Source organism: Etheostoma cragini, chromosome 18 (genome assembly GCF_013103735.1).
Source record: "Etheostoma cragini isolate CJK2018 chromosome 18, CSU_Ecrag_1.0, whole genome shotgun sequence".
NCBI lineage: Eukaryota > Metazoa > Chordata > Actinopteri > Perciformes > Percidae > Etheostoma > Etheostoma cragini.
In genome coordinates, this window is record NC_048424.1 from 9,169,376 (window position 1) to 9,196,604 (window position 27,229).

Here is a 27,229-nt window from a genome sequence, read left to right on the forward strand (position 1 = left end):
AATCCTATTGTATCCTGTTTGGAGGCTTTTCATACATTTTAATTGCCTATATTTATCAACTACAGAAACAATTTGTCAGTTAATTGGTTAGTCAACCGACAGGAAAAAAAAAAAAGAACTATTTGGACTAGCAGTTATTCATTTTTCAAGTAAAAATGCCAAAGAGTCCATGGTTGCAACTTATCAATTCTGACCTTTCAGACAGAGTGGGAGACGAATGTTTGAGGCAGGTGTGAATTGAGCAACGTATTCGCCATTCCCAGGGCTTATAGATCTGTCTCATGAACGTGAATAACAACAATCAAATATGTGCAAATACATTATGATAATTAGGTTTTTAAAGGTGTCTTAATCCAGCCGAACTCAACATGTAATCACTGAATTACCGGATGAACAATAACCTGCAGTAGCTTCGAAGTGGTTGAACTGTATCAAGACAAACAACAAAAAAACACAGACACACACACTTCAGAAAACTTGAGTTCAAGTAAGCATAGAGAACAAACCGACTACACACAAAAGCTGCAAAATTCAACAGATATATCCTCTTATATTAGATCATTAAAATAATTTTCTTACCAAATATGTCAAGTTCAACTTGTGTGTGTGCAGAAAACACAATACCTGATGTTAAGTCCTTAAAGTTGGAATTTAAACAAAATAAATGACGCCCTCATTTGACCCAGTTTTATCATAGTTTGGTGTGTAATCATAATATGTCAAAGTAAAAAAAAAAAGCCTGTGGACCCTTAAGGCCCTGACACACAGAAAGTTCCTCCGAACACACCAAAGCCATGCAGACTGCCGACGGCAGCTGACTGGACCAACGCTGCACGTGGGTCTGGTTTCTCCGGAAATTCAAATGTCATGGTGGCTTGTTCCAAATACAATCATATTTCACTAAAATAGTTCACCGAAACGTGTTTCTGAAAACATTTTAAGCGAGAAATAGGCTGTGAATCAGTCTTCATTTCAGGTACGGAACACACCAAACAGACTCGAGTCACCGACCTCACCAGACTGTCCGACGGATGATTATCAGGTTGGTGTGTCGGCGCCTTTAAAACCCCGGAGGAAGTGCACTTTGGTCAAGGCAAATAAAAAAATAAAAATTAGCGGCTCGTCATTTGAAAGCTAACAGAGTGCCACAATGTGACTTAACACCTGCCGTGTTGTCAATATTTAAGAATAAGCTGGACTGTAAAGCAGACTCAAAATCACAAAGAAGACAACATAAGAGAGTAACTGCATTAAAACTCAGATTGTAGTAAATTGGGAGTAGTCCAAAGAAAAACTGTCTCCCTAAATTCAATTCATTTATAAATTATTATATCATGAAATCAATCAAAAACAACATTTATCTTTTTTTCCCAAACCTCTCTCCTCCTGTAATACATGCATCACCCATAAAAATGACTTTTGACCTTCACATGTTGCCTGCCGTGCTCCGTCTCATAGGATGCGGGTGCAGTCAGAGCGGGACCCTCCGTACTGCAGGACTGTGGGGGCTCTGCACGGGCTCTCACGGCTCATTCGGGGTCCTGAACTGCATCCACCTGAAGAGGAGCCGCCGCCACTGCTGTTGCTGGTGTTGCTGATGGTGGAGGGAAGCTCTCCATCAGCCTGGGACCAGGGCTGATCTGGTCTGTCTGGCCGCTGGACGTGGTGAGCATCCAGCATCTCCAGCAGCAGGTCGTACAGAGGCACTTTGTTCTTGCACTTAATGCTGTAGAGATGCTCCATGCCTTTGTTGCTGCAGGGAGATGAGGAATAAGAATCAGTCAGTTAATGAAGGCTGCTACTGATTTCTGTTTGATATTCTAACTGTAAGGGTTTAATGGAAAACACATTTGTTCCCAAGCAATAGCTTATATTGGGATTTTACTCACGGTCTATTATTTATTTATTTTGTGCCCTTCAGTTGCTTTTTTTTCATTGTTAATTTATTGTTCCAGTTTTTATTCACTACTTTCTTTGGACAATTATCTTGCTACATAATTTAAATTTATGAAGGCTTGTCGTTCCTGTCAACAAATCAACTATGTGTTAGTCTCTAAGTACTTTCTGATCTTCCTACTTTGTATCACTCTGCCCAATTCGGCCATCTTACTAGAGATCAATTTATTTCAAGTTTTATTCTTTAAACTCTGGTTAGACACTTAACTAAACAATTTGTTTTTATTGTGGTTTATATTTATAGTAATATATTTGACATACTCTACGGCAACAACTCATCATTGAAGACGAATACGTTTCAAGTTTTAATGAACTTATTGATAATTAATGCTTAAACCCACTTACCTGAAAAGAGACCATCAATTATGTTTCTGAAAAGAGCCCAACCCCTTTTAAAGCATTTATCTTTTAAATCCAAAGAACCGCTGTAGATTACTGATGCAGATTCTCAGCAGAACATGTTGAAAACAAAAGGCTTAATATTGTAAACTAAAAAAAACCTTTTGTAATTTAATTTCACCTCATGTGCCTGATGTGGGAGAGCAGGAGGAGCAGCTGTGCCTGCCGTCTCGACTGCTGCTGAACTGAGCATCCTGACTGGCTGATGTGATGTATGAGAGCGTCTGTGATGGTGTCCAGCATGTTCTGCACTGCCGCAGCGTCGTGGAGCGGCTCCATTGTACCGGTGCAGAAATAGAAGGCTCCTGACAGAGGAAAAACATAGGCTTACTGGAAATTTGTCCAGAACTTTGTCCAGACCTTTCTGTTCTTAAACAGAGACTTTAGTAAAAGTAATTCACCTCAAGTAGACATTTTTACTTTTACTTGATAAAAGATCTGACTCAAACACGCATATAGGAGCAGAGCATTGATTGCAGACGCAGTATTGCCCACACAGCAATCAAACATTCATTGGGCTCTAGCAGCTGTGCCAGTTTTGTCATGCTGCTGGTATTTGAGTTCCTATACAGAATATTTCAATCTCCGGGACAAACACAGCCCTCTGTGCGGCCTCGTGTTGTCATGGGAACAGTTATCGGGCATATTAAGGGTACGGGCCTTTCCAGTACACTCTGTTCGTCTAATGTGCCGGCTAGCGCTACACATATTTGGGTGTATTTTGACACTGTTCAATATTTACTCTCGAGGACCATAAATTGGAAACCTGTGAGAAAGTGGCGTGACTTTAAACAAAACTGTGTGGAATTGAAAAATTAAGCTAGAGAGCTTATGTTTTGATTAATAAACTGTCTGCTTTCCACTGTCATTGTTTCCAGGCATCACTTCACAATTAGTCTCTCTTAATGTTAATTAATGATGAATGATTCACAAGATGGTCTCTCACACATTGCCTCACCAGAGTTGAGCAAGATAATAGCTTTGAGACAGACAAACTCCTCCGGCTTCAGTTTGAGCAGGCGGAAGCGGGAAGCGGTGGCTAGCAGCATGTCGAAGATCTCAGCCATGCCTTCGACACAATCGCCTTCGTTCCTAGAGAGCGGAATAAAAGCAAACATTAAGAATGTTGTTTACATATTTGAAGGTCATTTCTTTTTAAGATTATTTTTGGGGTATTTTTAGGCCTTTATACACAGGACAGCTGAAGACATGAAAGGGGACACACACACACACACACACACACAGCAAAGGGTCGCAGTCAATCCCGGGCGCGCTGCGTCGAGGAGTAAACCGCTACGGGCGCCTGCTCTACCAACTGAGCTACCCGGTTGGCCAAAGTTCTCTTTTCTTGTGTGTTTAAAATTCACAAGTCACACAAAAACAAGTCCCAGGTTCTGGGCTGCAGTGCACCATCAGTATTCAAAAAAGCATCTGGACCATTTAGCCATCCAAAGAGTGGCCAGATAAACAACCAATGGGCTGACTCACTGCAACCTTCCATTTGTCAGCACAGTTGAAAAGTGAGGAATGATGGATAATATCCAGTGGTTGGAAAGCAAAATTAACTTGGACAGAACAGAGCCAAGGGAATTTGTCAACCCTGACCAACAGCGTTTTAGTCATCATGTCCAATTGCTGAGGACACTTATACAGAGACCAGGTTTTAGAGATAATACTATGTAATACACTTTTGAATCAAATGGGAAAATCAGACACATCAGAGGGTAAAAGCTTTGTTTGTCTGTCTCCATGTCTCCCTTATGCCTCTGTCTCCACCTTCCTCTCTTTTTCTCCCTGAGGTAGATACGGAGTCTGGCCAGCCTGTTTACTTTGAACACGAGGAGAGAGTGGAGGGAAGAGGCTATGCCTGCAAAGCAAAAATCCATGCCTCACGTTTCTCGCATTTCTAGTTTTGTCCTCTCCGGTCATCATTTTGCTCTCTCTCCTCTGCCTCCTTTCCCATCATCTCTCCCTCAATAGTTCTTCCTTTGTCATCACTCCTTGCATTGAGTCTTTGATTAAATCTCTGTCCTGGTTGTCAGCTCAGTACTGTAATGATTAGAGAGGCTGCTCTCCTCTCCATGGGGAACCTGTAATTATTATTTTACTCTATGACACTGGCACAAAAGCTGGCAAGGTGTGAAATGTAAAATCTACAATACAATATCACTCTTAAGAGGTGTATGAGAGATATAAAAAAAGGTAAGAAAAGCACGGAAAGAGAGATAAAATATAAAAAGGTGAATGTCACAGAGAAGTCAGGTGAGTCTTGTGGGCTACCTGTCCAGTATGAGGTCCTGTGCGAAGATGAGTTTGCCGGGGCAGTGGATAGACCTCCAGATGAGCCCGATCATCAGCACCTCCAGCCATGAGCTCTCCAGCAGCTGTACCTGGTCATGGAGGCCCAGCTGCAGGAAACCTAGAGAGAGAAAAACACACACGCACAGTGTTTTATCCTGATCACAGAAGTCATTTGGAATCAAGACCAAATCCAAACAAAGAAAAAAACCTTGTGTCGACAAGTGTTGCTGTATCAGTGCTGATTACTCTGTGTGTTTGGGTATTAACTGTAGTATTACAACACTCCCAGAGTTAAATGTTTTCTGTGCACCTTCAGCCCACTCATAAAAATAGAAATGTGCATGCCCTTGTTTTCTGGCATGGACTGGCTACTTAAATTAAACCATCTGCAATCTCTCTCTTCTTAAGCCTTATCACTGGCACTCAGCTGTCACAATTCATATGTAATTACAGCCAATTCCCTTCCCTTCCATTGTCCCTCTCTCCCCCTCTCCCCTCTGCTTGGGACCCCTCACAATTAAAACTGTGTGCCTTTGGGCTTTTAGTACCACACAAGGTTGTAATAGAAAGAGAGTGTGTGAGAGTGTGTGTGTGTGTGTGTGTGTGTGTATATAAAAAGGATGTATCGTATACTGCATTTAGGCTCTATGGGGTGCAAGGGGACAATCCTCTCAAAAGTGATGACTGTAATAACCATTACTGTAATGGCTCTGCGTGTGTGTGTTTTGTGTGTCCACAATAAAGGTCACCCATCACCTTTCTGTTGCCTACGCAGTCAAATAGACAACCATCGATAGCCATAACCTCTGTCACACAGTACATCTGTGGATTTAAATGTTTAAGAAAGACATAGTTTCCAAGCTTTAAAAAAAAAATGTATGTCCCAAATTGGACGAAACATGTCATGGTGCTCCAGCAGACCTGACTCACATGTTTTGCACCTGCCCTCACTGGGCAAGTATTTTTTTAATATCTATCCAAAGCTACACACATCATTAAGAATGTTATTAAACTGGCAGTTATCCATCTGGCCTGGTGATTTTAACAAACCTTAATTAAAAGGTATGAAGAGTTTATAAATAATGTTTGCACTGACAGACTTTACACTTGGAATGCTATAATCCAACACTTTTATAACCTTTAAATGCTCGGATTATGCTTTTTGGCTTTTTCCCTTACTTGTATTGTGTTATATATATATTTTTTTATCTAAAGTGACTAACGGTAATTTGTCCAGTATTGAGCGAGAACGCTGCAGCTGCGAAACAAGGTTGCAATAAATTCCTGTAGGGCTAATGCGCACATACAACGTACTTTTACTAAAAGTGGCGGTTAACCTGCGTAACTTACTGATGTCAGGTCAACACAGTAACGTTAGCTTACCTCCGCTCTGACTGAAGCTCTGCACTGTTGGAACAGCATTTTTCTTTAGGAGAATTTGCTTTGATATAACGTTAAGAGTCTTCTCCTATTTTGTTGGCAGTAGCCATCACCGGTCAAACTGGTCACTTTTGACACGATGCCATGGTCTGCAAGGCGCGGGGTATGGACCTCTGAGTTAAAGACCCATTTGTAGCTACATGCTAGCGTACAACTAGCCTCAAATTCAGCCTGTCCGCATCCAAAGGTAACGTCTATGAAAGCTGGGCGAAGCTTAGCACTACTTTTTGTTAGCACAATTCGGAAATGCAATTCTTCTACAGTACTCAACAACAAACTCCTCCATCGCTGTTTTCAATTTAGTCACCTCGCGAGATTTCAGAACGAGACATCATCATCTTTTCATGTTATCAGAAACTTCTAATAAAAATCTGAGCCTGTCCGTGGTAAAAACTAGACACAAACGTATGGGAAAGTAGAGTCCAGGTTAAAAAATACCATAATTACCATTTAACACACACGTACACAATATGTTAGACATATTATTTATTATTTACGATATGTAAAAACATGGTCCGGATAGGATAGTTAGTATTTTGGAAAACGTAATAAGGTGCACAATCAACTAGACAGGATATGTTTGATTTTAATAGCCCATGACCATCGGCAGACTCCTTGCAAGTCCCAAGAGTCTTAACAACTCAAGTTGTTTGTGATTTTTTTGCTCCAAAACAGAATTAAGAACAGAATATAAATATGAAAGTCAAATCTCAACATCTGGTAAAGAAATTGTCACTGAGCAGTCAATAACAGCTTCTAGATCCTGTCTGTTACAGAAACCTTTTACTCGGGTCAGAAAAATCTTAGTTAATGCTCCTTCTAACGTACTGTACATGGTTGTATTAACAAATTAACACATCCTGCCATGTCAAATCTTTAAAAAGACATCTTGCAAATGTGTCTGAAACATACACTGCATTACAGGGGCAGTGTGTTCATTAGCGCGATATGGGGGACAATATACATGCATTATACAGTCAGTATATAAGGTTTGTACTGCTGAAAAGGATTAAGAGTATTTACTGGTGGTGTGGCTACTTTGCCACTCTAAGAAGTACCTGGAAGCTTCTTGGCCCATGCAATCATGTGGACCAGCTCCTTATCAGCCATGCTGGTGAGCAGGGTCATCATGGTGACCTCAGTATAGGGTCGGTTTAGCTTCTGATGGGAGCACAGAATTGGGGGCTCGGCACCCTGCAGAAGGAGGAGCACCTGGGGAAGCAGCAGAGAAACTAAAAGATTTAACCAGTAAAATAAAAGCTGTTGTGTTTCAAATTGATTTAAAGTAAGTACAAACATATTTTCATATCCAAAAGCCAATTTGGTATACATGTGGTCCTAAAATGTCTTTAAGATCCAAATCTTTCACCAGACCAACAATTTGCAACCCAACAAGGTATTTTCAAAAACAAATGTCACCCCATTAATAAGCACCTGGTCAGGAGACATGCTAGTCAGCAATAATTTTCCTCCTCCACCACAAGCACTACTGCGTTTCCTCCCGTCTTGAGGGGGCACTGTCCTGTGCGCCAGGTCCTTAGAGGCCTTGTCTCTGTCATTGGTGCCAGTCCGTCGTTTGTCACGCCGCAGCACGCGCCCGCGGTCCTTGCGCACACCTTAAACACACAGTAAGTGTTTATACAAAATAACACGCAGATAAACAAAAAAAGCCACAAAACATACATGCACACAGTCGCAACAAACTCAAAAGCTTTTTTTCTTGATATCACTCACACATAACTTCCTATCCTGTTTTTACCACAAAGTCCAGCAGTGCAGATTATATGGATGGCTATGTGATTCAATAAGTATGAAAACAGAATGGAGGTGTGTTTTAATCAGTGGTTGTACTCCTTAAAAGGAAATCATTTCAAGGCCATGTTAAAGTTAGTCTCAGGCTTATCTACATCCACCAGCAGTCTCATATTTGTGCCGATCCTTTCAGCAACAAGCAATGGTTGATAAATGGCAATTAGTTTAGAAATTTGTTAAGAAGTGGGTTATCCAATAAGTTTATTTTGCTGACATAAAAACAATATAATGAAGAGTTAAATTGTGCAAAATTAAAAACTAGTCATAATCGACAGACATGCAGACAGTAAAAACACAGGATAACCAATAACAACTAAATGGGGAACAAATCAGAACAAAAAGATGGGAAATGTGCCGTATGCTGGCGTTGTCTACCCACCTCCTTTCATCATGCCAACTTCGTAACACTTCCTAAGGCGGCAAGCCTGGCAGCTCTTCCTCCGATTTCTGTCAATAGTACACTGATTGGTTGCTGGGCACATATAGTCATTGTGACCTGAAATGGAAGAAAATCTATTACTTCAAGCCCCCCACTCCAGTGTTCAGTTCAGATGTGTTATTTAATAGCCAGGAACACTATATTCCCATTTTAAATGTATCTCAGATGTAGAAAATCTAAAACTTGGCCTCTTGGCTTTGTTATTGTCATCGACCCTTGGTTTTCTTTATGACCAGTCTTTCATTGCAAGAGATGTCAATATGATGACATGACAAATGAAATAAATCCAACAGTAGTATACCTGACCTTTGTTTTAAATGCAATAAGGCTAAAGGAACATTTATGCACTGTGTCTGGGAGTGTAACACAATTAAAACATTCTGGAGAGAGGTGATCAATACAACTATGTTCATCTTGACTGTGAACATTCCCCTTGACCCTAAGATGATTTTGCTAGACCTGTATCCAACAAATTTGACTCTGAAGCCCCAAAAATATAAATTTATTGATTTTGCTATACTACAGGCAAAAAGGACTACAGCGCTTATTTGTAAGAAAATGGAGCCATGTGGCAATATGGCAAAATGTATGTCCATGGAAAGACTGACATACTGTATATAGTGGAAGGCAAATTGGGGTTGTATAAGAAAATCTCAAGGCCATTTGGAGGGATTGTGGAAAATTGTATTTCCAAGGAAAATGAATAAAAACATTGTTGGAAAAACTTATAATGACATGATAAACCACCTACAGCAGATTAGGTTTACATCTACACACAGAGGCAGCAGTACATGAAGGGTTTACACCATGTTGTATGAAAGATATGAGATGCAAACAGAGGAAAACCATTAAAACTTGTGAGTGAAAAAGAAACAAAGTCAAATCAGTTTTTAAATCTTTTTCACGTCTTGATTTATGATACATTTTCCCTCTTTTTCCTTTTCAAGCTCAAATGTGACTGCTAATTTCCATGAGCCTACTTGATCTGCCTGATTATACCAAACTACAATTTTTTTTAATTGGTTGACTGACAGCAAAACTTATTTTTATGGGGCATGTTGCTCTATTTTATCAAGACAACAAGTGTACTGTTAATTGTGTTCTTTCATACTGTTATAAATTTCATTGACAGATACAGTAAGAAACATTATTCATGTCTAAGGATTTCTTAGACACAATCTCTCACAAACAGCTAATGTTTGAAAATGGATGAAGAAGAGAGATTACCTACCCTGGATGCTCCTCTTAAAGAAGGCTTTGCAGCCCTCACAGGACCACACCCCATAATGGTACCCAGAGGCATAGTCACTGCACACGGCACAGAAACGCGTCTCTTTGACAATCTCGAACCCCCCAGCCCCGGCTCCAGCTCCTGATTCCCCGACACTGTATGACTCGTCACTGTTGTTGTATTGGTCCTCCGTGGAAACAGACTGCTGACTGGATGGGACACTGGACCTGCCACAGGACGTAGATTTCAGCTCTGTTAAATGATCTCACATATTGACTTTACGATTAAGAGTGCTCATTAACTAAAAGTAGTAGTATTTATTTATTTCTAACATGTAATAATTTACAAACAAGAAAGCAAATAACTAGAATACCAATAAAATTAACAGTAAACTTATAACAAACTCTCAATATACAAGTTCTCATAAACATCATCAAATACATGTTACATGTCTGAAAGAGTAGAAAGAAGTTTTTACTTAAGGATAATGATTATAATTTGTGGTGCTGAAGAATTTCTCGAAAAAATGTCTTTTATCATGAAAAATTGTAGCCGGCAACTACTTTTTTTTTTTAATAATTATTACATTCACTAGGCCAACTTTAATTTGACAATGGCAAAGACAAAAGCAGAGTATTATTTTCCACCTGAGCCAGGAAGCAATCTCTACATGTACTTGTGTTGTTCTTACGTATTGTTCCTTTTTCAAGGTCTTTGACAAAGTCCTTAATCTCTGGAATTAGAAACCAGGACAAAGACTGATCCTTTCTATGGAGATAGTGGCAATGTTTTGTATAAAGTAAAAGATTTAAAAAAAACATTGCCGTTATATAATTATGTTTTATTTATAATTACATAGTGTGGACTGAATAGAATGCCAATGCCAATCTCGTTATGTGGCAAAATACCAAACACACAATAAATAGGAAACACCAAGTTAGTAGAGAAAAATACAGTCAAATTAGGAAATAAATAAATGAATTATTATAAACAAAATAAAATGAAAATGTATTTCATCATGGATATTATTCTTTAACTTTGTATTCAAATCATGACAGAGTGTGCAAAAGAACCATACTAGAGTGCACTACTCCTTTTTATTAAATAAATATCACTAAAGCACAAAGAAAACTGACCAATCTATAAGAAATAAAAAATGTCCAATAGCACAACACAAACTTTTCTCCTCTCTGGTAGTAAAGAAAAATTGTATTCCCTCACCTGTAAATGGGTGTTGATGAGGTTTCAAAATAGTGGTGGCTGGGTGGGTGGACAAAGGGGCTGAATCGGGGGCTGGAGGGCACAAACACAAGAGGACTGGTAGGCCCACTACCCAGGGACTGGCTGCCATCTGAAGGTGGTCCGTGGGCGTCTAAAGGAGCAGAGTAGTAGCCAGTGGTAAAGTGGCTGTAAAGAGGAGTCGGAGCAGGGGTGGGGGCAGCATAGTCGTATGTCCCTTCCAGGAAGTCCACGGTGGCTACCCCTCCAGACCCCCGACTCTCTTCAGGGTACATGTCACTGGAGAGGGCACGAGGTGGAGGTGAGGGACGTTGTGGGGAGAGGGTCTCCAGTTCTGAGAAGGCTGGGCTGATCCTGGGTCTGAGGACTGGTCCACAAGGCTGCCTGCTCTGTGCCGGGCTCTGTCTGAGCAACATCACAGCACAACAGCACTGATATGCAACATGATTTAGACTTCCTCTCCCATTTGCTGGGAGGGGGAGTGGAGGCGAGTGCTGCTTTCTCTCTTTCGGTCTCCCGTGTCTTATTTCGAATAAACAGTGACAGACAATTTGAAGGGTCCACTATTCTTTTCTTTTGCTCTATCTGCCTTGAGCTTCAGCCCACCAAGCACCAAAAAAGACATCCAAAAAGACTCCTCCCGACCTCTAACAGTTTTTTTCTAATACATCTACATTGATGTGGAGGCTGGTGGGATTAAGAAAGAGGAAGATGGACAGGGAAATAGTGACTCCTAAATAACCTTCCTGTCCTCTCTCTCCCTCACACTAATATTGAGAACTCTCGTTCACCTTTATCTTACACTGAATAGCTTTCACTGACTGCGGGTGGTACCCAAAGAAAAAAAAAACTGTAAACTATTAGTAAGCGGTTTAATTTATCAGACACTCAGCATGCTACCATCATGACGTATGACCGGTCTATTTGTAGCCAGATTATTGAACACACCTGAGACTCTGCAGTAAATCAAATCACTGTTGAAATGAGAAACATTACAAGAATGGTTTAAAACAATGGTGGCTAAAAAAAAAAAGGCAAAATCTACCATGATACACTACTCACCTCTCATGCGAGAATCATCCTCCTGTGCCGTGCAACATGGGGACTGTTTTAGCCTTCTCTCTCGCTCTCTGCTTGCCTCTCTCATCTCTCTGACTCTCAGAAATCTAGCTCATTGGACACAATGGACGGTGGAAAGGTTAAAAAAAAAAGAGGATAAACAAATTAAAGATGCAGCCAAATCGATAACCAAACCACGGTGTGTTTTAGTGCCAGGTCACCATAACACAGCAAACAGAGTAGGAGGTCAAATTTCATTTCAACAGCCAATAATTACACAACCAATCCAAAATGAGAGGATTGATGATTATTTTAATCAGATGCTGCATGACTTAAATATTTTAATAGACATTACCAAAACATTGACAGAAGTAAAAAAACAATCATAATTTCCTAGTGCCATTTCATTGAAAGGAGGATGCTATATAGTATAGGACCACAATATGGACTAGTTAATCATTACTATAGGTTAGGTCAAGTCCCAGATGAAATAGACACTATATTTAAACAAATGAAAGGAATGGGGCAGAGAACTCAATGTTCATGTTTACTGCGCAAAAGTTCCAGGTTTGTTATCATCACAGATCCTATTAGTCCTTGCATCTTTTGGGACAAGGAGTCACGGTAAAAAAACAACCTTGTGAGCTGGAACACTAATAAACTAAATATGTTGGGATTATTCTAACATTCATGGCAAGTGAAATATAAAACCAGTTACAACAGGAGTACAATGTATAAATAATTTAGTGCACACATTTGCAAGAGGTCACTTTCAAATGATCAATTTCAATTATACAAATGATGCTGATAAAAAGCATCAAATAATTGGGGGCTTGAATTAGAATATATTTTTTTACATGTGAAACTGTGAGCTGACAGACAGTCAACAATGCAAGAAATTCACAAAGATAAAGATGATCACAAGCAACAACCTCCCCCACCGAGGATAACCTGAACATTTGGCCCTTTATTTTCCCTTCTCTGTGCAACATCTTCTTGAGTAAACAGCCCAATTTTCAGGACATGTCAGGTCAAGTGGAAAACAAGTAGCGCTGATGATGATGATACGTATTTCTTTATCATTTCCCCTGGAATAAAATGAAGACACTGTTACATTAGGAAACCAAGGTTGACAAATTAAACCAGTAGCTAAACGGCGCAATCAGATTGGCTGCTTCTTTCCGTAATTGACTTGAATTTAATCACAGATAACATTGACAAAGCATATCAGCAGCCTAAATGATGCATTTCATTTTGCCAACTCCTTCTGGAATTAGAATGTTAGTGTTGCAGCATTTCCAGGTCCACCCTGACACCAAGTAGATGAAAGGTCAACAGTTGTAAAACATTAATTAAAAGAAATGTCATACTACTGGTTAACATTTAAGATATCTAATGGTGGATTATAATATGTACAAATGCATTTGCTCAAAATTTTAGGTGAAATGGTTCACAATATTTGGAGGGTAAATGCAAGTAAATAAAATACATTTGCTGCACTTGAATGCGATTAAACCATCTGGATAGACAGTAGATAATTGCACTAGATAAAGTTGATAAAGTTATTGCTTATCTCTCATGCTTCCAAAGTACAACAGTAGGAAAAGACCAGTAAATGCAATTCTTTATTAAATCAAACCCAGTAGTGAAAGTTATATAATTTCCCCAAGCAACACTGAAAAGAATCCAGTTCACATCACCTCTGGAGGTATTGACACTGACAATGAGAATCTAGATGACATAACAGTGTGCACAGAGACATCCACTTTTACCTATGAAGATACAGTGGTCTGGGTTGTCATTTTAAACAAAACAAGCACATTTCATCACTGTTATCGTTAACCTGCCGAAATAACAGACTATAATCTTTAAAACTGATCAAAACAGTTTTTAAATGAATGTCATGAACTTAAATGGCTGTCTGCATGTTTCGATGCATGCACATCAATGACAATTAGTGCAACAATAAATCAACCAAAGCCGAGTTAAAATAAAAATAACACGATATTACATTTATGACTTTTTTCAACTGCATGCAAAAAAAGAAAAGTATTTATAAGATTTGTAAAGCCCAATTGTTACTCAACTGTTCACAGCCTCTACACTAACCTGTAAACATTATGACTTAATACATTGTGCACAACACATAAGCCATTTGCAATTAAGAGCAACCCTAATTTTTACTTCAAACGATAAATTTGCCACTGTAAACATTGTGAAATCATTAGAACTAAGTGCTAACATTTTAAGGACGACGTGGTACAAATATGTTGTGAAAATAGATAAAATATATTTCTGCTAATGTGCATTTCTGTATCAAACATGATGAAGTACTAACTAACAACGAGAACGAAGATACCATTACCTAACTCGTGTAACTTAATGGTCTTGTGGTTTAAAAGGTAACTCCTTCTTATAGTACTTCTTACTGGAAGGTTGTTATGATTCCACATCTTGCCAGTGAGATTCCGAGGTCAGTCCTTCTGTTCTGACTTTGAGCTGTAGAACTGAATGACAGCGTATTTGCCGTTGGTCATCCAGTCTGGGTCTTGGGATCTGAGCTTCTCCCCTTGGCCTGGCTGCAGACCGACCTGAACGTTGGCCTTGAGAGTCCTCAGGCTACACAGCGGTGCAGGTCCAAAACCTTGCAGCGCAGTATTAAAGCCCACTGTGTAATCCCAGTCCCTGTCCCCCGTCAGCTTTCTGTAGTTAAGATCACCTTTAAACAGCAGCAGGTCTGCCCTCTGTAGGGTCGCATACAGGTCCGGAGCATCCGTCACCATGTCACAGAACTCATGGGGCTGCGTCCAGAAACGATGATCATGATAGAACCACACACCCTCCTTCAGGTGGGTCATCCACTGTACGCCATTCTTTGACATCCACTTGTGATTGGCCGCCACGGTTTGCCGAATGGTCCACTGAAAATCGTTAGCTGTGACATCCGAGACAAACCACGGAATGGATTTACCGTGAAAGTGGACCTCATGCGCAAGGCCGGAGGAAACCAGGAAATCTGCTAAGACCAAGTCAGTGAATAACTCAAAGCCAGCATTGTCCAGAACAATGTCCACTCTGACTGCAGTGGTTTTCTCTAACTGTCCTGGCCTTTGGGCGGAAATAAGAGTTGACCATACCATTTTGGAGTCATTCACCAAGATGAAGGGTTGTAGGCTGTTGAGGGAATCTATTGGACTGGTCTTCTGTGAGTTATCTTGACCAGCAGAGATGGACAGATCACACTTGTTCCCCCATAGAGAAACCTAGGAAGAGTCAAATAAAAAAATCTTAAATCTATTGTAATGTGTTGACATATGACCCCCAAATAAGATTAATGACATAGAAAATAGATGGACAGATTATTTTGTATGACTTTATTAATTCATCATGTCCTTTATCAGTTTTTTCATTGAAAACAGCAAAGGCCAAAAAACTAGGTTGATAAGAGACGTGAGACGTAACAAAAACATTAAAGTTACAGGACGTATAAGACGCTGAAATGCTCCGTAGAACAGAATATGTCTATGGGCTTGTCAATACAAGCACCGTTCGCATTATATATCACATTTGTACCACTGTTGATATAAAACGATTGATTTGTGAAGCTTATAACTTCACTTACTTGATTGTCATGTATAAGGTTGGTATAGAAGATCCTTACCTGTAGTAGTTTGTTAAAATGCTCCAACAGCTGATTCTTGGAGAGATCCGCCATGTTCTTGTTGACACCCTCCAAGTATGTACATAAGGCCATCATAGCCTGCTGAGACTCAAAAAAGCTCTGAGTCTTTCCCTCATTAAACACGTCATAGTCACTGATGGGAGGACTGAAATATAAAAGTACAAAAAAAAATGAGGACTAGAGGAGAACTTGAACACAATATAGATAAATATAAAAAGCTGCATGTACTTCTAAGACTGCAATATTCTTATTATAAGGAAAATGATAACACTCAATTTTGCAGTAATAATATACTACAAATAAAAAAAATTAAAATTGTTTTTAGAGCTGGACAGCTTAAGTTGCCATTGTTTTGCGTTCCAGTGTGACGAACATCATATTAAAAAAGACTTGTCCAATGATATGCAAAGCCATATAATTTCTAAACAAATATAGGGACACATATGTCACTACATATCGCAGGGAAGCAATAGTTCCTATTAAAAGATGAAAATGTTTCTCACTTTAGCCAGAGGGCCTCCTGTATCCTGCGGTACATGTAGCACTCCACATAAAGCCAAGGAGACTTGAACCAGCTGACGGACTCCTCCTCTCCTTGCAGTTTCTGATGTTTCTGCAGGTACTGGTTCCAGTACTCTGTGTCTTGAAGGGTGTCTATTAGTGGTAGTACTGGCTTATCAGTTTGCAGCTCGTTCCTCATCTTAGACAGCAGAGCTATTGTTTGCTTCTCTGCCTGAATACCCTCCTGCATGAAAAAAAAGAGGAAACACGCAAGACCAAATTTAATGTTTTCAAATGGGCCTCATAATTCCGGATGCTCTAATTCAACTGATTAACAATTCTTACCTCTCCATATTCTTCAAAAAACTTGTTTTTGTTGCGATGTATTGTGTCTATAACTTTAGTCAGGATGGTCGGTAATCTGTCTCTCACGGTCAAATAGGCAAATGACCTGCAGAGAAACGATATGTTAGCCATTGATGTTACACTGACACTTAGTGATACAAGTGTGCAAGTGTATGCACTAAGCTAATCAAGCTAGCAAGATGCAAAGTTAACGTTAGCCATATTTTTCAAACATTTCGACTGCAGAAATAATACTTGCTGGTATAACGAACGGTAAACAAATAATTAAGTGTACCGAGTCAGCGTTATATGGTACATGTCTAAAACCTGCTGTGTAAAGTTACTCTTCTTAGCTAGCTAGTTATTACCAATTGAATGTATTTCTGTCAACAAGCTAATGCTACTGCTGGTTTGAACAGGACAGTCCCAAATTAGCCGTTTTAATACAACAGTGTATTTAGCCACATTATATAACATGGTGACAAAGTTGTTAGATCAGCTGTCCACATACCCAACCACCTTAGCAGACAGTGAAGGAGGAACTCCGTGCACAATTTGATCAGACGCCATAATTGTAGCAGTGGAAGACTGTTCAAATTCAAACTTTATCGATACAATTTCCAGGACAGGAACAACGTTTTAGGGTCTGTTTAAGGCTTGAACCAGACGTAACGTTTATCTTAACGTTACGTGGTAAAGCAGATTGTATTATTATGCTTGCCATCTTCTGTTTTTGGTAACACCTTTCTTTAACTGTCTATGGGTAACACTTATTTAACATTTTAATATTTGTTTCCTGGTTCGTTAGACTTGGTTTTTATTTAGGATACAATGCTACCATCTAGGGGTTGATGTGTAAACTGCAAAGTTGGCAAGTTATAGTGTCCCATGATTATCAATCAATCAATAATGCTGTAGGTTATGGACTATAGTTTGCACAGTATGGTTAAGACATTTGTGAGTTTTAAAATAGTAGTTTATATGTTGTATTTAATCTATCTATCTGGGGCAGTTCTGTCAGCAGGGAGATGGGTAGGGAACCGGAGGGTCGCTGGTTTAAGTCCTCATTCGGACCAAATGGTGGTGGACTGGTGCCAGTTCACCTCCTGTGCACTGGTGTTCTTGAACAAGGCACTGAACCCCCAACTGCTCCATGGGCACCCCCCACACTCTGACATCTCTCCATCTAGTGCATGTATAGGTACTGAGCATGTGTGTCTAATTCAGCCTGTGTGTAAAGTGTGTAGGCCTAACAGAGTGAAAGCATTGTAATTCCCACTTGCGGGATTAATAAAGTATACACTATTATCTATCTATATACCTATATCAGTTTTGAAGAACGTTTCATGTTACTTATCAGTTTACACTCCAATATAAAGTCCTAAAATAAAAGTATAAAAGACATTGGCGCTAAATGGGCCCAGCCCACATTGATCCTCCCTTACATAAGATCATGGCAACAAATTAATAACATAATGTTTATGGTCCACTTTAGAGTTTGGAAACGGGAAGGTCTCTTCATTCTTGGTTCTCTTTTTGAAGAACATGACCAATTGATTAGCTGTCTGCACCTACGATTAGCAGGCTGGGAAATACGCGTTGCAATTCATTCTGGCGGTGTTCCCCCCCCTCTCTCAGATCAGCCCCGGTCACTATGGGAACACGGCGGGCCGTTGTCAGGATGTGGGGTCCTTGGGAGTGGGAGTCCAGCTGCGTCCACCGCCGGCACTCCCATCCCCCCTCCGGGCCCCAGTCTGCCCGGATCTGTTTTTCTAAACCGAGAGAGAAGTGACTCACCACTCCGGTTTCAAAACAGGCCATGGACATGGGGGTGGGGAGGGCGGCAGTTAAAGGTCCTGTTTAAACAGGTGGTTGCAGCTCACCACACACTCGTCTCATACGCTACGCAGTATAGGCTTGTGGATTAGGCGATTTCATTTGAGCAACTAAGTTAGCCTATGTGTAAATTCTGTCCTGACCTTAGGGTTGGCCAAAGCTAATACAATTCTTGCTATTCTTTTTATGCTTTAAACAATTACATGCATTGGTTGTATTTTTTGGAAAATGCATTAGGCAGGAAAAATCAATTTACTGAAAACCAGTGGCAGGGCAGTCATGTGGAAGTCCATTCTCTTTTTAGGGCATAAGAAAGCCATTTGAACAGAGGCAGACAGGATTTCCTCCTTTCTCCTAAGCCCTAATGGTAGAGCATTATCATAAAAATCTATTGATTATAATGTAGGCCTATTGATCTTGATAAAAACAATCAGTCAGCATGGTAACAGTTTATCTTCTTTCAGTAAACCCCTGCTGTGGGCCATTCAGCAAAGTAAACATGTCTTTGTCCTGCGGACATTACCATACTATTGCTACCAAGAGTCTCGGTTTTGTTTGTGAAACATTTTGTAGGCTACCCCACAGGCCTACATTTTGTTTAACTAATTTGTTTTAGTAAAATTGTGCAAGATCGTATCTAGATCTGTTGCTTGTTGACAGGACAGAGACTTTAAGGTTCCCAAGGCCCCGTTTACATCTCTCATGTCTTCACTTCCCTTACAAACTCTCCACCTATTCTCTGCCTACAGAACAAGCCTTTTCAGAGAGCTACATTGTCCTTAGTCTGGTCCCGCCTGGACTCCCTGTCCAAAGGCTAAAATGCAACTCTGTTATGACAGTTCTGGGAAAGAAAAATGGTGTTTACACTAGGACAACATCTGATGACAAAAATGTCCAGTGGCTTGCATAAGTTTGTATTTTATTCCTATTATTATTTCATGTGCATTGAATGTATGTATCCTGTATCCTAGTGTTTCATTTATATTTATATTTTGTGCTGTGTGACTGCTCTATCTATCTATCTATTACCATTGTTTTATTTCAGTTAGCTTAATAGCTGCTTTGATTCGCATTGAGAAATGATCTTATGAAAAGTTCCCCATGCCTATCTCTAGATATGGTGAAGTGTATGTGATGATGTGGGGCTATTTTAATTCCACAGGCCAAGGGAACGTTCTCAGGATGCATAGTATCCTGGATCCATGAAATATCTGGCCTTTAAAAATAAAAATCTGCCTGCTTCCATGGGAATTTAACAGGGGTGTGTATACTTATGCCTCCTTTATTTTAAGAAAGAACGTTTATTTATTTTTAATACATTATACATTAGCAAAGAAAATTGGTGCCCTTAAAAGGTTGGATTTTCCTAATTGAATTTTGAGTCGCTCATTTCAAAAGCTTTTTATGGCATACAACCCTTTGTTGGATCACAAAATAATGGCTCTAATGAAGACTGTACTGTGTACAACATGCAGATGATATCACTCTTTTCCCAATCAAAAGCGACAACCCACAAAAATTGTTAACTCACTTGTTAAGTGCTGTTGTGCTGCTCAGCTTTATCTGTAAAAGTATTTTTCTGATGTAGTTATCGTCAAGAGTTTATACATTTCTCTGCCAATATTTGCACTCTTACACAGGTGCTTGGAAACTTCACTTTCTTCACAAACAGACAATCCCGAAGACCGTGCTAATGCAGCTGTATTTAGTTCCAGTGTTGAGAAGGCAGTTAGATAGCTTAGGAACCGTCTACAAAATAAAACGCAGAAAAGAGATAAACAAAAGTATGTAGGCTATCAATTTAATGATTAAATAAGGTAGTGTCTCCAAACTTACCTCAATTACAACTTGTCTCCTGCTAGTTTTACTACAGCACTTACTTTAAAAAGAATAAGCATATGCTTAATTTTGAAAATATGTTTGAATCTCTTTTCGGTTGTGTACTCTGTAGACAGTCCTGAAGCACTCCTTGCAGTATCAACACAGGAACTAAACACAGCTGAATTAGCACAACTGTCATGCATTTCTTTCACATCTACAGCAGTCAGATTCACTGTGTTCACTTGGGAGGAATCACTGCACATGGGGTGGCACTTTTAATGACATTTTTATCATGTTAAGAGGCTAAAGACATGTTTAAAACTTGCCCTGTTTAAGCTTGTTGGTTGCTAACTCTAGCAAGAGGATAACACGGTGTAGGCAGCACCAATTGTTTTTGTTTTTCTTGCTACTAACAGCACTTCCAATTAACAAACAACAGAGCCATGTGTTGGAATTAAACGGAAATTCTCCTTTAACAAGAGTTTTAATGGAATCACATCCTGCTTCCCCAAGTACGCCTATTGTAAGATAAAAGCCTTGTCAAGGGTGAATCCAGTTCCCCTAGAAACTAAATAAATTCAGTATGAGCTTGATCAATTATCCTTTTAAATCTTAAGTTTATATAAAGCACTTCACAAATGCATCAGCTATGAATTGTAAACCTTGTTTTATTGCCTTACTGTAGTTTTCACATTACATTTGAGAACAAAACATCAACGAATACAGTATACATTTTATACTGTATGATGTGTAATATGGACCTGTGTCTGCATTAAAGCTTTATTATTAATAAAAATAACTAAACATAACGTTACTTATCAGAAAGAAAATAGTTCACAGACAAATTTACTGTAAGCTTGTTGAAATGTTAGAGATGTTATACATTTTTGACCTCATATTTTGTATCAATATGATCATAATTCTTGAGTCTGTTACTGCTTAGTTATGTAGGATTCAAAAGGGGAAATGTCGCATTGTGGTGAAATAGCCTAGATTTGAATATCTTACTATTCGTCTTATGAAGCCTGCCTCCTTGCTTTGATGTTGGCATTATCCACTGAATATATTTAAAAAAAATATGAATATGCATCACATTAAATAATTAGAAGTTAGTTCCTTAACTTGTTGAAAATCTGGTATCGGCTTAGCGTCGACCGAAAATGCAGATGAAATGCGGGAAAAGCTATTTTGCTAATTCAGAGGATCAACATGATACACTCAGAGCCACATTTCGGTTTCAGGTTGAACGTGTCGTTAACGGCAGATACAGAGCGATTAACTACCATCCGGCGAGTCAGCATAGCTGTTAATGTTCAAACTCGCCGGCTGTCAAAAAAAAACTGTATGGAGGGAGTTGATCTCGCGGCGGTTACAGTGCGGGAAATTAACGTTAACTCAACCGCCCCTTGCTCAACGGATTTTACAACGGCTGTTTTTTGGCTGCTTCTTACCCACAGTCATGTGATTGTAACGTAAAACCCCTAACCGGAAAACAACGACGGACGACCCTCTCCGCCGCCGACAACGAATGCTGCGTTTGCAAGGAACAGTACAAGCTGCTGCGAGCCCAGAGAGGACGAACGAGTCCCCGGTAACAAACAAACAACGGCAACACGGCAAACCCCACGGATTTAAACGGCTTGCAGGTACGTTGTTTGTAGCGTATACTTACTCATTCGTTTACTGGTGGCGTTACATTATATGGCTACTTGTGTTCGCTTCGGCTAACTGCAATTGTCACGGGGAAGTTAAAAGAAACGCATTCGTGACCAACCCCATCCCCCTTGCGTCTCTCGTGCTTTCCCTGCATGTGTGTGTGTGAGTGTAGTGCGCGCGCGCCCGCGTGCATGCATGCATGTCCGTTTTCTCGCGCTAGCAATTGCAACCGAGAGAGACCAGAGGCAAGAGACAGTCTAGGCGCGCTCGTTTGGATGCTCTCTGTTCGGTTACAATGCTTTATGTACTTTAGCTTGCTTTTCTATTCGCATCATTGGACGGTTATTCCGCTGGCGTGTTTACCTTCCTCGCGTGCTTTCCTCGCAGGCAGTTTTAACGGTGTATTTTCAGAATAACATAAAATCTCACTACGGAAGTAACCGTTCCACGTGTCTACATCACATGAAGGGCGGTGCTTTATTGTTGCGAACAAGTTGGTATTGATCTAGTTTTATACAGTATGTGGTATTGATTTACACATGGTGCTGGGGCTAACTTAATGGATCATGCGCATACAACTTGCATTCACATGATAATAGTTGTGTCAATCGGGCACATATACTTTAGATCTGTGGGAGCCACCAAAAATACTCGCGTGTTCTGGAGTAACACTACCAAACTAAAGCCTTTTCGGGGCAATACCATAATAGACAGTAGGAATATAAAAATAATATATTAATATAGCACTTTTCTTAATGTTATAAAGTGCTTTACAAAAGAAAAACAGACGTGGCAAATTAAATGAGAATAAAGCCAAAGGACCTGACAAAGTAAAGGATCTTAAAATGAACAAGCTCAAACAAAAACATCAAACAGTAAATATGTACTATGCCAGCCCAAACAACTGGAAAACAATACTCTCTTTACAGGGAAAAGACGGATTTATAGAAAACATTCTAATATCATTTCTTAAGAACTGGGGGTGGCGGGTGCATATATGATGTATTCATATTGCAAAATGTTTTGTCCAACAACAGTCCAAAACAAAAGATTTCACATTTGAGAGGTTGGAACCAGGGAGTGTTCAGCTCATTTAATAACGCAGGATTTATTGAAGGACTGTTTTCTTAGTCTGCATTATTTGTAGCTAGATGCACATAATAATCTAGCATCCGCACATATATTGAAGTGAGGGCTGGGTGTTATATCAATATTATTTCAACATCAACATATTAGGCTAGATATCTTGCATTTTGGATCTCATAATAAAGCAAGTGTTGTCTTTTTCTGGTTTTAAAGGCTGCATTACTGTAAAGAGATGTAGTTTTCTGAACTTACCAGACGTACTGGCTTTTTTTTATTTGCCTTTACCCACCTAGTAAATGTATCCACATTATTGGTGATTATTTATCAAAACTCTCATTGTGTTAATATTGTGTGAAAGCACCATAGAACATCGCAGGAATATCTACACTGATGTATTTGGTCAAAAATATTGGGATATTTGATTTTTCCATATTGGCCAGTTCTAATTGAAGTTAAAACAAGAGCGTGGTTAATGGGTAGACTTTACGTCTTGAGTGACTACTGCTGTATTCCCCCCCCCCCCTTGCACAAGACACGAAAACCTAGCCTTTTCCTGGAGCACTGCAGTGCCAACATCCTGACCTATCTGATGAAATGCATATGTGCAAGGGGCTTTTTCATTGTTTTTGTAACCAGCAGGGCATATGCAGTTATGTTTCTGATTATCTGAGGTAAATTGGCTGATGAGGTATCCATCATCTTCCCAGTCTTCGTAGCTTCATACCTTAGGCTGTGTGGTGTGGAGAAAGCATTTGGAGATTCACAAAGGGGGTAGAACCAGTTCTGCTTTAGGAATGTGTGTCGACACCCATAAGCCTGATCATGTGATGTCCTGAAGCCCTTGTGGTCTCCCCAGTGACCTTTTTAGGGGTCAGCTACACCCATCTTATTGGCCAGCGGAACGTGCATAGCTCTGAAATGTCCCTTAAGTTTGGAGGGCTTGGACTCTATCTGGACCAAGTCAATGCAAAAGGATGTCTCACCAAGGTTTTCAAAGAAACATGATCTGTAGTAAAAATAAGCTACATTATCTACTTGTTTTCAGTGTCTCCTACTGATATTTAGGGGCCAGAACCCTCTGTAGCTCAATTTTATAATTTTAACCAAAGTGGAACATGAGAGGGTATGATGAATAGATTTGGCTTGTATAGGAACTAATTTGAACACACTGGTGCATGATATACCAAATCAATATTGTAATCGCAATATCACGTTGCACAATATTATATCAAAAGTGTCACGATAAGTATGCAATATTTTGTGGAGCCCTGCGTCCCGTCCTTGGCTTTGTGGTTTAGTTGTGTTTGATTTAGAGCCCGCTTGAAATGCTATAATGATCATTATTTCATTGGCCAGTTACCGGGCCACTTGCACATGTTAGTACACGTCAGCGCACGAGTCCACTACCTGAGAAACCATGTGTGCATATGAAAGAAGTGAAGAAATAGAAAGAGGCAACAAAACTGAATGAATCAGAGAAGCAAAAGAAAAGTTGTGTCCCGTTCTCTTTATTTAATTTATACTGTACAACTAGTAAAACATGTCCTATTCCGTAGACATGGTCAGTATTTATTTATTCATGTTGTAGCTGAAATAAACCTTATGTTGTATTTGTTATGAATTTATTTTGATGCATTTTCCTGTAACTTTTGTAATTCTACATCTTTAAAATAATATCAATATTGCAATATTCATAATCAATATCACTTGTTCTATCGTGCAACGCTCCACTGGTTGTCATTTATGAAAAAAAATATCTGTTCAGAACTTATTTAGAAGAATAATATTTTGCATGTCTGATGTCCTGGATAAAATTTAAAATAAAAAATGACGTGTTTTTGCTCTTATGTACCATTGCAAAACACGTGCAAATACCGACTTGTACAAGACATTGAACAAATAAAACAGGGATGTTTTTGTTTTGCTGAGCCACATCATTAATTGGCATCATTTTCTGACATTAGTGCTAGATTTATTGTCTCCAGTTTTACAAAATGATTCTTCACTGTTGTTAAAAGCTGGCAAGGTTGTTAGATCCCCCTGTCAACCTGAGTCCTGACACTTTGTGGTCACAGTAAACTCTGGTCTCCTTCCAGACAGGAAACTCATTTGTGTGTGTGTGTGTGTGTGTGCTTTTGTGCAGGTTGAAGAATGGAGTTGGCCAACCATGGTCTTATCCTGCTGCAGCAGCTTAACGCTCAGAGGGAGTTTGGCTTCCTGTGTGACTGCACTGTGGCCATAGGAGATGTCTTCTTTAAAGCCCACAAAGCTGTCCTTGCTGCCTTCTCCAACTACTTCAGAATGCTCTTCATTCATCAGGACAGGTACAGGAACAATGTAGTTAATAATAATGGCAGACTATTGCTGTCACAACAAGTTACTGAACAACCAACCAAACCAACCAAATTCCAACCAAACAAACAAACCAAACCTACCAACCAAACAAACAACCAAATTCCGCTTCCAAAACCTACAGATACCATATCAAAATCAAACACTCACTATTTTTTGTTGTTGTCAAACACTGACGTTTTTTTTTTTTCACAATGGTTGACCACTGGAGTGTATCTAAATCTTTTTAGTTTGATGACCCGCAACCAATGTTATTGTTTGATCAATGGAATGGATGAGGTGACAAATTGATGGGTCTTTAAGGGCATTAAGATCAAAACATGGTATATGTTGCAATTGGTTTAAAGAAATGCAAACAAGCCAGAGCGCTTGTCCCCCTATCCTATTATAATAGGCAGACATAGCGCTTTGATACATATGTCTGGCAAAGTAAGACTAGTGCTGCCACAGATTTATTTACATGCAAGTTGGACATCGTATGCAAGTTAAATGTAATGTCTTTGTGTTTCAGTGACTGTGTGCGCCTGAAGGCTGCTGACATACAGCCAGATATTTTCAGCTACCTCCTCAACCTGATGTACACAGGGAAGCTTGCACCCCAGTTAATAGACCCTGCACGGCTGGAGCAAGGGGTCAGATTCCTGCATGCCTATCCACTCTTGCAGGAGGCCAGCCAGTCTGTGTATTCACACTCTGAGCAGCACAGCATCAACCTATCCACTTCCCTTTACGGCATCCAGATCTCGGACCAACAGGTAGGGCTGTCAGCTAGATTGTCCACCCAAAGGCAGCTCTCCTCACCTTTTGACATTGAGCAGCCAAGCTCAGAGGGGAAGTATCCGTCCACGACAGCTGCCACAGCTTCATACGCAAATTCCTTACTATCCAAGCTAACGTCCTCAACCCCAGACATGGAGGGCTCCACCAGCGGCACAAAGCCTACAGTTGAGGAGGGGGGAATGGACTTGCTAAGTGCAGATGGTTCCTCAGCCAGCGCCATCCTCCATGTAAAACCCAGCATCATGAAGAGGAATTCCTCCTTTAGGAAGCATTACTCGTGTCATCTGTGCAGGAGTCGATTCACCCAGAGAAGCCTGCTGAGAGAGCATCTCCTCCAACACACCCATGCTCTACAGCAGGTGCCAGCTGAGCCCAGCAATGCACTCTCACCTGTCATGACTAGAGAACATAGGATGCTAGAGTTAGAGGGGGTCCTGAAGGGATTCAAGGCAGGGTCAAGTGCCTTGGCTGCCACTACAGCAGTAGAGATAATTAGTGACAGCGAGCAAACGCCCGTTTCAGGTACCAATTCGGACTCTCCCCGAGCAGAGGTGTCCACATCCAGCTGGGGGGTGGGAGGATTACATTCTCAGGCAGACACGCCACCTCCGTCAGACATTGCGGACATCGACAACCTGGAGAGTGCCGACTTGGACAGGGAAGTTAAGCGGCGGAAGTACGAGTGCTCCACCTGTGGCCGCAAGTTTATTCAAAAGAGCCACTGGCGTGAACACATGTACATCCATACAGGCAAGCCCTTCAAATGCAGTGCTTGTGGCAAGAGCTTTTGCCGGGCAAACCAAGCAGCCCGCCATGTGTGCCTGAACCAGGGGGCCGACACCTACACCATGGTGGACCGACAGAGCATGGAACTATGCGCTGCAGGCGACGACAGCAGCCAGATGGAGGCAATGTTCTTGGGCTCATCAAAGCCTTACAAGTGTAACATTTGTGCGACCACCTTCTCAAGTCCCAATGAGGTGATCAAACACTTGTGTTTTACTCAAGGGGGATTAGTGGGGCTGCAGGGAAACACGGGCGCAGGGATGCTGCTCCAGCCTGAAGAATTCTCCAAAGATGAAGGCTCTGATTTGTCCAACTCCGCCACCCCACTGGAACCCATTAAGACTGAGGAAATCCTCGTCGAGTAGTGCCAAAACTGTGTATTTGTCCTTTTTAACATGTATGTTTGCTTTCTAAATTATGGTTAATAGGTAAGCTAAAGGTGAAGTTTGTCAGGTTATGTATGTTTGAGGTTCCCAGTATACTAAAACTGTTTTTTGGAGGGGGGGGG

The 27,229-nt window shown here is 40.3% G+C and overlaps 3 protein-coding genes across 5 annotated transcripts in view; 1 reads left to right on the forward strand and 2 right to left on the reverse strand.

Annotated features, from left to right (window-relative positions):
* Positions 1-981: 981 nt before the first annotated feature.
* On the reverse strand, positions 982-12,013 carry esr1 (estrogen receptor 1). Of its 2 annotated transcripts, XM_034900291.1 has the most exons (10): positions 11,880-12,013; positions 10,800-11,222; positions 9,579-9,805; positions 8,288-8,404; positions 7,531-7,712; positions 7,155-7,308; positions 4,636-4,774; positions 3,314-3,447; positions 2,477-2,660; positions 982-1,753 (listed from the first exon to the last, which is right to left on the reverse strand). In XM_034900291.1, exons 2-10 carry the CDS (start codon positions 11,090-11,092, stop codon positions 1,453-1,455), a joined length of 1,731 nt encoding a protein of 576 aa, XP_034756182.1. In that variant the 5' UTR covers positions 11,093-11,222; positions 11,880-12,013; the 3' UTR covers positions 982-1,452. The 2 variants fall into 2 exon arrangements, with proteins under 2 accessions (XP_034756182.1, XP_034756180.1); XM_034900289.1 differs by lacking the exon at positions 11,880-12,013 and having other exon boundaries at positions 10,800-11,834.
* A 919-nt stretch (positions 12,014-12,932) lies between these two features.
* armt1 (acidic residue methyltransferase 1) lies at positions 12,933-17,173 on the reverse strand. 2 transcript variants are annotated; one of them, XR_004660428.1, is made up of 6 exons: positions 16,916-17,173; positions 16,405-16,510; positions 16,062-16,303; positions 15,538-15,703; positions 14,082-15,139; positions 13,986-14,000 (listed from the first exon to the last, which is right to left on the reverse strand). XR_004660428.1 is itself a non-coding variant. In XM_034900292.1 (5 exons), exons 1-5 carry the CDS (start codon positions 16,972-16,974, stop codon positions 14,351-14,353), a joined length of 1,362 nt encoding a protein of 453 aa, XP_034756183.1. In that variant the 5' UTR covers positions 16,975-17,173; the 3' UTR covers positions 12,933-14,350. The 2 variants fall into 2 exon arrangements, 1 of the variants encoding a protein (XP_034756183.1); XM_034900292.1 differs by having other exon boundaries at positions 12,933-15,139.
* A 4,052-nt stretch (positions 17,174-21,225) lies between these two features.
* Positions 21,226-27,229, forward strand: part of zbtb2b (zinc finger and BTB domain containing 2b) — an 8,794-nt gene continuing 2,790 nt past the window's right edge. The window contains exons 1-3 of the mRNA XM_034900253.1: positions 21,226-21,707; positions 24,947-25,127; positions 25,667-27,229. The exon at positions 25,667-27,229 is cut by the window's right edge and continues 2,790 nt beyond it. Coding sequence (XP_034756144.1) covers positions 24,955-25,127; positions 25,667-27,086 — 1,593 coding nt within the window. The 5' untranslated portion in view covers positions 21,226-21,707; positions 24,947-24,954 and the 3' untranslated portion in view covers positions 27,087-27,229. The remainder of the gene's footprint in view (positions 21,708-24,946; positions 25,128-25,666) is intronic.

Coding starts and splice junctions, on each gene's coding strand:
- armt1 (XM_034900292.1), bottom strand. CDS start 16,974: ATGGCGTCTGATCAAATTGTGCACGGAGTTCCTCCTTCACTGTCTGCT. Junction 16,511..16,915: donor CTGTCTGCTAAGGTGGTTGG/GTATGTGGACAG, acceptor GTTTCTCTGCAG/GTCATTTGCCTATTTGACCG. Junction 16,304..16,404: donor TTTTTGAAGAATATGGAGAG/GTAAGAATTGTT, acceptor TTTTTCATGCAG/GAGGGTATTCAGGCAGAGAA.
- esr1 (XM_034900289.1), bottom strand. CDS start 11,233: ATGTTGCTCAGACAGAGCCCGGCACAGAGCAGGCAGCCTTGTGGACCA. Junction 2,661..3,313: donor TATTATCTTGCTCAACTCTG/GTGAGGCAATGT, acceptor TTCCTCTGTCAG/GAGCCTTCTATTTCTGCACC. Junction 1,754..2,476: donor TCCCACATCAGGCACATGAG/GTGAAATTAAAT, acceptor ATCTCCCTGCAG/CAACAAAGGCATGGAGCATC.